This window comes from Cuculus canorus, chromosome 1 (genome assembly GCF_017976375.1).
Source record: "Cuculus canorus isolate bCucCan1 chromosome 1, bCucCan1.pri, whole genome shotgun sequence".
NCBI classification, from domain to species: Eukaryota; Metazoa; Chordata; class Aves; order Cuculiformes; family Cuculidae; genus Cuculus; species Cuculus canorus.
Window position 1 is genome coordinate 480562 of NC_071401.1, and position 11440 is coordinate 492001.

The 11440-nt window shown below is 64.4% G+C and overlaps 1 protein-coding gene across 1 annotated transcript; it reads left to right on the forward strand.

The window, feature by feature from the left end:
- The first annotated feature begins 463 nt into the window (after positions 1 to 463).
- On the forward strand, positions 464 to 8342 carry CCKBR (cholecystokinin B receptor). Its single transcript, XM_054080773.1, has 5 exons — positions 464 to 807; positions 3599 to 3850; positions 5832 to 6072; positions 6337 to 6464; positions 7751 to 8342. The coding sequence occupies exons 1-5, from the start codon at positions 696 to 698 to the stop codon at positions 8254 to 8256; spliced, it is 1239 nt and encodes a 412-aa protein (XP_053936748.1). The 5' UTR covers positions 464 to 695; the 3' UTR covers positions 8257 to 8342.
- The last annotated feature ends 3098 nt before the right edge of the window (positions 8343 to 11440 follow it).

Genomic DNA, 11440 nt, shown 5'->3' on the forward strand with positions numbered 1-11440 from the left:
CGCCGGAATAACCGGGAACACCGAGATAACCGGGAGCAGAGGGAGCTCCGGGAGCACCGGAATAACCGGGAGCAGAGGGAGCTCCGGGAGCACCGGAATAACCGGGAGCAGCGGGGGCAGTGGGAACCCAGTGAACACCGGGAGCTCCGGGAGCACCGGGAGCAGCGAGAGCTGCAGGAGCGGAGCAGAGGGAGCTCCGGGAGCAGTGGGAACACCGAGATTACCGGGAGCAGCGGGAGCTCCGGGATCACAGCACCAGGAGCACCGGGAACACTGAGATAACCGGGAGCTCCGGGAACACCGGGAGCACCGGGAGCTGCAGGACGGGAGCAGAGGGAGCTCCGGGATCACCGGAATAACTGGGAGCACCGGGAGCTCCGGGATCACAGCACCGGGAGCACCGGCAGCAGCAGGAACCCCGTGAACACCGCGAGCACCGGGATAACCGGGAGTCCCGTGAACACCGGGAGCACACCGGGAGCTTCAGGAGCACCGGGAGCGGTGGGAATACCGAGAACACCGGGAGCAGCGGGAGCACCGAGATAACCGGGAGCCCCGGCAGCGGAGCAGAGGGAGCTCCGGGAGCACCGGAATAACCGGGAGTGGTGGGAACCCCGTGAACACCGGGAGCACCGGGATAACCGGGAGCTCGGGAAACACCGGGAAACACGGGATGCTCCGGTGACGGCGCCGCCATGGACCCGCGGCGCCCGAACGGGTCCCTCCTCTGCCCCGGGAACGGGAACGGCACCGGGAACGGCTGCGACATCCCCGGCAGGAGCGGCCGGGGCGGAACGGGGACGGGAGGTGACACCGGGGGGGAAAAACGGGGAGGAAACCGGGGGGGAACCGGGGAGGAGGGGGGAAATGGGAGAAACGGGGGGGAACGGGGGGAAACGGGGGGAACCGGGGAGGAGGGGGGAAATGGGAGAAATGGGGGAAAAAGGGGGGAATGGGGGGAAAAGAGGGGGAATGGGGGGAAAGGGGGGGATGAGGGGAATGGGGGAAATGGGGAAAAGGAGGGAAATGGGGGGAAATGGGGGGAAATGGGAGGAAATGGGGGAATGGGGGGAAAAGAGGGGGAATGGGGGAGAGGGGGGAAAAGGAGGGAAATGGGGAGAAAGGGGGGGAATGGGAGGAAAGAGGGGAGTGGGGGAAAATGGGGGCAACGGGGGGAAATGGGAGGAAATGTGGGGGATGGGAGGGATGGGGGACGGGGGAAATGGGGGGAAATGAGAGAAATGGGAGAAATACGGGGAATGGGGGGAAATGGGAGGAAATGGGGGGGACGGGAGAAACAGGGGGGAAACGGGGGGGAACGGGGGAAAACGGGGAGGAGGGGGGAAATGGGAGAAATGGGGGAACGGGGGAAACGGGGGGAACTGGGGGGGTGGGAGAAACGGGGGGAATGGGGGAACTGGGGGAAACAGGGAGAAATGGGAGAAATGTGGGGAAGGGGGAAATAGGAGAATGGAGGAAAATGGGGAAAACGGGGGGAAATGGGGGAAACAGAGGGAAAAGGGTGGGAAAGGGAGGAAAGGGGAGAAAGGGGGAAATGAGGGAACGGGGGGAACGGGGGGAAACGGGAACCCGCACATCCCACACGGAGCCTGAGATCCCCACCGCAGTGCATCCCAGTGAATCCCAGTGCATCCCAGTGCTCCTCACCCCATCCCAGTGCATCCTGGTGCTTCTCCTTCATCCCAGTGATTCCCACTCCACCCCAGTCCAACCCAGTCTATCTAACCCTCCATCCCAGTGCATCCCAGTGCATCCCAGTGCATCCCACCTGTGTCCCAGTGCCTCTCAGTCCATCCTGCCCCGTATCCCAGTACATCCCAGTCTATCCCACCTGTGTCCCAGTGCATCCCAGTCCATCTCACCTGTGTCCCAGTACATACCAGTCTATCCCACCTGTGTCCCAATGCATCCCAGTCCCTCCTGCCCTGCATCCCAGTTCATCCTACTCCGTGTCCCAGTGCATCCCAGTGCCCTCGGCTCCGTGCCCGCTCCATCCCAGCACATCTCAGTCCATCCTGCCCTCCATTCCCATCCATCCCACTCCATGTCCCAGTCCATCCCAGTCCATCCCACCTGTGTCCCAGTGCATCCCAGTCCATCTCACCTGTGTCCCAGTCCATCCCAGTCCATCCCACCTGTGTCCCAGTGCATCCCAGTCCATCTCACCTGTGTCCCAGTCCATCCCACCTGTGTCCCAATGCATCCCTGTCCCTCCTGCCCTGCATCCCAGTTCATCCTACTCCGTGTCCCGGTGCATCCCAGTCCACCTCGCCCTCCACCCCAGTGCATCCCAGTGCCCTCACCTCCGTGCCCACTCCATCCCAGTGCATCTCAGTCCATCCTGCCCTCCATTCCCATCCATCCCACTCCATGTCCCAGTCCATCCCAGTCCATCCCAGTCCACCCCACCTGTGTCCCAGTACATCCCAGTCTATCCCACCTGTGTCCCAATGCATCCCAGTCCTCCCTGCCCTGCATCCCAGTTCATCCTACTCCGTGTCCCGGTGTATCCCGGTGCCCTCGGCTCCGTGCCCGCTCCATCCCAGCGCATCTCAGTCCATCCTGCCCTCCATTCCCGCCCATCCCACTCCATGTCCCAGTGTCCCAGTCCATCCCAGCTGTGTCCCAGTCCATCCCAGTCCACCCCACCTGTGTCCCAGTGCATCCCAGTCCATCTCACCTGTGTCTCCGTCCATCCCAGTCCATCCCACCTGTGTCCCAGTCCATCCCAGTCTATCCCACCTGTGTCCCAATACATCCCAGTCCCCCCTGCCCTGCATCCCAGTTCATTCTACTCCGTGTCCCAGTGCATCCCAGTGCCCTCACCTCCGTGCCCGCTCCATCCCAGCGCATCTCAGTCCATCCTGCCCTCCATTCCCGCCCATCCCACTCCATGTCCCAGTGTCCCAGTCCATCCCACCTGTGTCCCAGTGTCCCAGTCCACCCCACCTGTGTCCCAGTGTCCCAGTCCATCCCACCTGTGTCCCAGTGCATCCCAGTCCATCCCACCAGTGTCCCAGTCCATCCCAGTCCATCCCACCTGTGTCTCAGTCCATCCCAGTCCACCCCACCTGTGTCCCAGCGCATCCCAGTCCATCCCTCCTGTGTCCCAGTCCATCCCAGTCCATCCCACCTGTGTCCCAGTGTCCCAGTCCATCCCACCTGTGTCCCAGTGCATCCCAGTCCATCCCACCAGTGTCCCAGTCCATCCCAGTCCATCCCACCTGTGTCTCAGTCCATCCCAGTCCATCCCACCTGTGTCCCAGCGCATCCCAGTCCATCTCATCTGTGTCCCAGTCCATCCCAGTCCATCCCACCTGTGTCCCAGTCCATCCCAGTCCATCCCAGTCCATCTCGCCCTCCATCCCAGCGCACTGGGTGGACAGTGGCCCAGCGGTGGCCGCATTCCGGCACCCCCTCCAGCGCCGCCATTCGCTCCTACGTCCATTTCGGTGGCCACCACCGCACCGGCCCCGGTTGCCCGGTTTCCTGCCGGGATCCCCGGTGCCTGGGCCGTGCCGGGTTGTTTGTTGGCCCCTCCTGGTTGCCACCAGGCGTCACCTCTTGCCCCCCGCAGACCTGGACCTGATGGTCCGCGTCCTCCTCTACGCGGTGATCTTCGTGCTGAGCCTCTGCGGGAACGCGCTGGTGGTGGCCGTGCTGCTCCTCAACCGTCGGCTCCGCACCGTCACCAACTCCTTCCTCCTCTCGCTGGCGCTCAGCGACCTCATGTTGGCGCTTTGCTGTATGCCCTTCACCCTCATCCCCAACCTCATGGGCACCTTCGTCTTCGGAGAGGTCGTCTGCAAGCTCATGGCATACCTGATGGGTACGTGGGGATGGGAAGCGCCATTCCGTGCCGATGTTCCATGGGCGCGGAACCCTTGGAGAACACGTGGAAAAGCAGCTGGAAAGCCGTGAGTGGGTGCTGCTCCCGCGGTGGACGTGGCTCGGGCCAATTGTCCGCTCTGCTCCACGTGGCCATGATGAGGGACTCATGGAATGGGTTGGAAGGGACCTCAAAGCCCACCCAGATCCACAGGCAGGGACATCCCACCGGATCAGGGGCTCCGAGCCCCATCCAAGCTGGCCTGGAACCCCTCCACAGCTCCCCTGGGCAGACCAGGACAGGGCCTCCCCAAGCGTCATCTTTATCCACGATCCGAACGAGGTGGACCAATTCCTCTCGGTCGGTTTGGAGACGATGCCGAGTTGGGTGTGGATCTGCTGGAGGGTGGGAAGGCCCTGACGAGGGCTCCGGCCAGGTTGGATCCATGGGTCAAGGCCCATGGGATGAGGTTCAACCAGGCTGAGTGCCGGGATCTGCACGTGGAGGGCTTTTCCAACCGCAACGATTCCATGGTTCCACAATTCCATGGTTCCATGATTCTGTGGTCTCACGGTTCTGTGATTCCATGGTTCCACTTTTCCATGATTCCATGGCTCCACATTCTTATGATTCGATGGTTCCATGGTTCCATCATGCCACAGTTCCATCAGTCCATCATTCTATGGCTCCATCATTCCATGGCTCCACGGTTCCATCACCCCATGGTTCCATCCCCATTCCACGGTTCCATCCCCATTCCATGGTTGAATCCATTATTCCATGGGTCCACGGTTCCCTCACCCCACGGCTGCATCCCCATCCCATGGTTCCATCCATCACCCCACGTCTCCATGGTTCCACCCCCATCCCACGGTTCCATCCATCACCCCATGGCTCCACGGTTCCATCCCCATCCCACGGTTCCATCCATCACCCCATGGCTCCATGGTTCCATCCTCACCCCACGGTTCCCTCACCCCATGGTTCCATCCATCACCCCATGGCTCCACGGTTCCATCACCCCACGGTTCCATCTCCATTCCATGGTTCCATCCGTGGTTCCATAGCTCCATGGTTCCATCCCCATTGCACGGTTCCATCCATCATTCCATGGCTCCACGGTTCCCTCACCCCACGGTTCCATCCCCATCCCATGGTTCCATCCACCATTCCATGGTTCCATCCATCACCCCATGACTCCACGGTTCCACCTCCATCCCACGGTTCCATCCATCACCCCACGTCTCGGCGGTTCCCTCACCCCACGGTTCCATCCCCATCCCACGGTTCCATCCATCACCCCACGTCTCCACGGTTCCACCTCCATCCCATGGTTCCATCCATCGTTCCACGTCTCGGCGGTTCCCTCACCCCACGGTTCCCTCCATCACCCCACGGTTCCCTCCATCACCCCACGGTTCCATCCATCACCCCACGGTTCCATCCCTCACCCCACGGTTCCATCCCCATACCACGGTTCCATCCATCACCCCACGGTTCCATCCTCACCCCACGGTTCCATCCATCACCCCACGGTTCCATCCCCATCCCACGGTTCCCTCCATCACCCCACGGTTCCCTCCATCACCCCACGGTTCCATCCATCACCCCACGGTTCCATCCCTCACCCCACGGTTCCATCCATCACCCCACGGTTCCATCCATCATCCCACGGTTCCATCCCCATCCCACGGTTCCATCCATCGTTCCACGTCTCGGCAGTTCCCTCACCCCACGGTCCCCTCACCCCGCGGTTCCATCCATGGTTCCACGTCTCGGCGGTTCCCTCACCCCACGGTTCCATCCATGGTTCCACGTCTCGGTGGTTCCCTCACCCCACGGTTCCCTCACCCCACGGTTCCATCCATGGTTCCACGTCTCGGCGGTTCCCTCACCCCGCGGTTCCCTCACCCCACGGTTCCATCCATGGTTCCACGTCTCGGCGGTCCCCTCACCGCGCGGTTCCCGGTCGGTTCCGCAGGCGTCTCGGTCTCGGTCTCCACCTTCAGCCTGGTGGCCATCGCCATCGAGCGCTACAGCGCCATCTGCAAACCGCTGCAGTCGCGCTCGTGGCAGACGCGGTCGCACGCCTGCCGGGTGATCGCCGGCACGTGGCTCCTCTCGGCGCTCCTCATGCTGCCCTACGCCGTCTACAGCACCACCCGCCCGCCCGGCACACAGTGCTCCCACCACTGGCCCAGCGACCGCGTCCGCCAGGCCTGGTGAGTCCACCGCCCACCTCCGGGACCCCCACCACGGGCACCACGGGGGGCGGCGTGGGAAGAAACCTCGGGACGTTGAGGTTGGAGAAGATCCGGGGAGAAGTTCCCTCATGGAGCGAGCAGGGAAGCCCCAGCAGAGGCCGCCCAGGGTGGTGGTGGTGGAGTCTCCACCCTTGGAGGGCTCCAAAACACGTGTGGACGTGGTGGGGTGGGGTTGGAGGAGCTCGGAGGTCTTCTCCAACCTTGACGACGCCACGATTCCAGGTACATCCTGCTGCTCCTCATCCTCTTCTTCATCCCGGGCGTGGTGATGATCGTGGCCTACGGACTCATCTCCCGCGAGCTCTACCGGGGGATCCGCTTCGAGCTGGACATCAAGGGGGACCCTGGAGGTGAGGGGCGGGGCTGGCGGTGGGATGGGACCTTTGGGTCCTCACGGCTCCAGAACAAGACCTGAAGGTCTTGCAGTTCTGGGGTGAGACCCCCTGGGCCCGACCATGGGTTCTCCTGGTGGGATGTGGGCCCTGATGGAGCCACGACCACAATGTGGGTCCTGGTGGTTCCATGACTATGATGTTCTCCTGGTGGGACGTGGGTCCTGATGGAGCCATGACCACAATGTGGGTCCTGGTGGTTCCATGACTATGATGTTCTCCTGGTGGGATGTGGGTCCTGATGGAGCCATGACCACAATGTGGGTCCTGGTGGTTCCATGACCATGATGTTCCCCTGATGGGATGTGGGTCCTGGTGGTTCCATGACTATGATGTTCTCCTGGTGGGATGTGGGTCCTGGTGGTTCCATGACCACAATGTGGGTCCTGGTCGTGCCACGACCACAATGTTCTCCTGGTGGGATGTGGGTCCTGATAGAGCCATGACCACAATGTGGGTCCTGGTGGTTCCATGACTATGATGTTCTCCTGGTGGGATGTGGGCCCTGGTGGTTCCATGACCACAATGTGGGTCCTGGTCGTGCCACGACCACAATGTTCTCCTGGTGGGATGTGGGTCCTGATGGAGCCATGACCACAATGTGGGTCCTGGTGGTTCCATGACTATGATGTTCTCCTGGTGGGATGTGGGCCCTGGTGGTGCCTCAACCACCACCTGGATCGTGGTGATGCCATCACCACGATGTTCTCCTGGTGGGATGTGGGTCCTGGTCATGCCACGACCATGATGTGGGTGGGTCGTGGTCATGTCATGAACATCACATTGGTCCAGGTGGTACCACAACCACCACACGGATTGTGGTGATGCCATAACCATGATGTTCTCCTGGTGTGATGTGGGCCTTGGTGGTACCACAACCACCACGAGGATCGTGGTGATGCCATAACCACGATGTTCTCCTGGTGGGATGTGGGCCCTGGTGGTACCACAACCACCACCTGGATCGTGGTGATGCCATAGCCACAATGTTCTCCTGGTGTGACGTGGGCCCTGGTGGTACCACAACCACCACCTGGATCGTGGTGATGCCACAACCACGATGTTCTCCTGGTGTGACGTGGGCCCTGGTGGTACCACAACCACCACCTGGATCGTGGTGATGCCACAACCACGATGTTCTCCTGGTGTGACGTGGGCCTTGGTGGTGCCTCAACCACCACCTGGATGGTGGCGATGCCATCACCACGTGCCGCGTCCGTGACGTCGTTCCCTCGTTCCCGCAGCCCAGCGCAGCGTCAGCGCGGAGCCGCCCTGCGACGACGGCGACGGTTGCTACCTGCAGGCGTGGCGGCCGGGCGGCTCCGCGCTGGCGCTGCGGGCGCTGGGCGCGCAGCAGGACCGGGCGCGCATCAACAGCTCGGAGGCCAAGCTGGTGGCCAAGCGGCGCGTGATCCGCATGCTGGTGGTCATCGTGGCCATGTTCTTCCTCTGCTGGCTGCCCGTCTTCACCGCCAACACGTGGAAGGCCTTCTCGCCGGCGGCGGCGCAGCGGGCGCTCTCGGGGGCGCCCATCTCCTTCATCCACCTCCTCTCCTACACCTCCGCCTGCGCCAACCCCCTCATCTACTGCTTCATGAACCGACGCTTCCGCGCGGCCTTCCTGGCGTCGTGCGACGGCTGCCGCCGCGCCTGCCCGCGCCGCGCGCCCCACGCCGACCCCAACGCCGCCGCCGCCGCATCGCTCTCCAAGTTCAGCTACACCACCGTCAGCAGCCTCGGGGCGCCCTGACGGGGAACCCCCGAGAGGGGACACCGGCCCTCCTGACCCACAGCCCCCCGGCGCCCCCCCAGTGCACCCCAGTGCCTCCCAGTGCCCCCCAGTGCCCCCCCAGTGCCACCCAGTGCCTCCCAGTGCCCCCCAGTGCCCCCCAGAGCCCCCCAGTGCCTCCCAGTGCCCCCCAGTGCCCCCCCAGTGCCTCCCAGTGCCCCCCAGTGCCTCCCAGCGCCTCCCAGTGCCCCCCAGTGCCCGCCAATGCCCCCCAATGCCCCCCACCCCACCTGCCCAGGACCCCCAGTGCTCCCCCAGTGCCTCCCAGTGCCCCCCCAGTACCTCCCAGTGCCCCCCAGTGCCCCCCAGTGCCTCCCAGTGCCCTCCAATGCCTCCCAGAGCCCCCCAGTGCCCTCCAGTGCCCCCCAGTGCCTCCCAGCACCCCCCAGGACCCTTCAGTGCCCCTTAGTGCCCCCCAGCACCCCCCAGTGCCTCCCAGAGCCCCCCATCCCACCTACCCCAGTGCCTCCCCAGTCCCTCCCAGTGCCCTCCAGTGCCTCCCAGTGCCCCCCCAGAGCCCCCCCAGTGCCTCCCAGCGCCCCCCAGTGCCCCCCCAGTGCCCTCCCAGTGCCCCCCAGTGCCTCCTAGAGCCTCCCAGTGCCCCCCCAGTGCCCCTCCAGTGCCTCCCAGTGCCCCCCAGTGCCCCCCAGAGCCCCCCAGTGCCACCCAGTGCCCCCCCAGTGCCCCCCAGTGCCCCCCAGTGCCACCCAGTGCCCTCCAGTGCCTCCCAGTGCCCCCCATCCCACCTACCCCAGTGCCTCCCAGTGCCCCCCAGTGCCCCCCAGTGCCTCCCAGTGCCCTCCAGTGCCCCCCAGCGCCCCCCAGTGCCCCCCAGTGCCTCCCAGCACCTCCCAGTGCCCCCCAATGCCCCCCAGTGTCTCCCAACCCACCAGCCCCAGGACCCCAGTGCCCCCCAGTGCTCACCAGTGTCCCCCATCCCACACGCTCCAGGACCCCAGTGCCCCCCAGTGCCCCCCAACACCCCCCGGTGCCCCCCACCCCACCTGCTACAGGACCCCCAGTGCCCCCCATCCCATCTGCTCCAGGTCCTCCACCACCACAGCACCCCAGTGCCCCCCAAACCACCCTGTGCCCAGTGCCCCCAGTCCCAGTACCCCCAGTGTCCCCCAGCTCTGGGACCCCCGTGCCCCCATTCCAGGACCCTCAGTGCCCCCCAATCCCATCCGTCCCAGTGCCTCCCAGTCCCGGGGCCCCCAGTGTCCCCAGCTCCAAACCACTGCTCTCCCAGTATCCCCAGTTCCATCACCCCCAGTATCCCCAGTTCCATCACCCCCAGTGTCCCCCCCCCCCCCAGTTCCAGGACCCCCAGCCCTAAACCACTCTGCCCCCAGTACCCCCAGTTCCAGGACACAGTGCCCCCAGTTCCAAACCACCACACTCCCAGTCCCCCCAGTTCCATCACCCCCAGTCCCCCCAGTTCCAGGACGCCCAGTGCCCCCAGCCCCAAACCACCATGCTCCCAGTACCCCCAGTTCCAGGACCCCCAGTGCCCCCCCGTCCCCCAGTATTCCCAGTCCCAGCCCTCCCAGTGCCCCCAGAGCCGCTCCGTCCTTGGGGGGTCCCCGGGTGACCCCGACCTCGGCTGCCACCGAGGGACCCAACCAGAGACCAAAGCCCCAACCCCACCAGGGCCCCACGGATCCGGGGTGACACCATGGATCTGGGGTCCCAGCATGGATCAGGGGTGACACCGTGGATCTGGGGTGACACCACAGATATGGGGTCCCAGCATGGATCAGGGGTGACACCGTGGATCTGGGGTGACACCACGGATATGGGGTGACACCACGGATATGGGGTGACACCATGGATCTGGGGTGACACTGTGGATCTGGGGTGACAGCACGGATCTGGGGTGACACCATGGATATGGGGTGACACCACGGATATGGGGTGACACCATGGATCTGGGGTGACACTGTGGATCTGGGGTGACAGCACGGATCCGGGGTGACACCACGGATCTGGGGTCCCAGCACGGATCTGGGGTGACACCACGGATCTGGGGTCCTAGCATGGATCTGGGGTCCCAGCATGGATCTGGGGTGACACCACGGATCTGGGGTGACACCACGGATCTGTGGTGACACCATGGATCTGGGGTGACACTGTGGATCTGGGGTGACAGCACGGATCTGGGGTGACACCATGGATATGGGGTCCCAGCATGGATCAGGGGTGACACCGTGGATCTGGGGTGACACCACGGATCTGGGGTGACACCGTGAACCTGAGGTGACATCATGGATCTGTGGTGACACCATGGATGTGGGGTGACACCACGGATCTGGAGTTCCCAACATGGACCTGCGGTGCCACCACGGACGTGGGGGTCCCAATATGGACCTGGAGGGTCCCACCATGGATCCGGGGGTGACACCACGGACGTGGGGGTCCCACAAGGCTCTGAGGGTCCCACCATGGATCGGGGGTCGGACCGTCCCCCGAGGGTCCCCCCGCGGCTCTGGGGTCCCCCCGCTCGTGCTGGTCCGTCTTTACACGCTTCTCGCTCCCCATTGGCTCCTCGCGCTGTCAATCACCGCCGCTTCCGCGTTCGCAGCCAATCAGAGCGCGCGCTCCGCCCTCGCCCCGCCCCTCACACACTGCCTGTAAGAGCCGCACCGCCCACTCCGCTCCCCGCGCTCCCATTGGCTCCCGGAGCCGCCAATCACCGCCGCTTCCGCGTTCTCGGCCAATCAGAGCGAGCGCTCCGCCCTCGCCCCGCCCCCTCACACACTGCCTGTAGCGCAGCCCCGCCGCCCTCTCCCCATTGGCTCCTCGCGCTGTCAATCACCGCCACTTCCGGTTCGCGGCCAATCAGAGTGTGCGCTCCGCCCTCGCCCCGCCCCTCACGTTCCGCCTGTAAGAGCAGCACCACCCACTCCTCTCCCCGCGCTCCCATTGGCTCCTGGAGCCGCCAATCACCGCCGCTTCCTCGTTCTCGGCCAATCAGAACGTGCGAAGTGCTCTCGCCCCGCCCCATCGTGCTCTGCCCGTCACAGCGGCGCTGCCGCCCTCTCCCCATTGGCCCCTCGCGCTGTCAATCACCTCCCCTTCCTCGTTGGCGGCCAATCAGAACGTGCGAAGTGCTCTCGCCCCGCCCCATCGTGCTCCGTGTTTGACA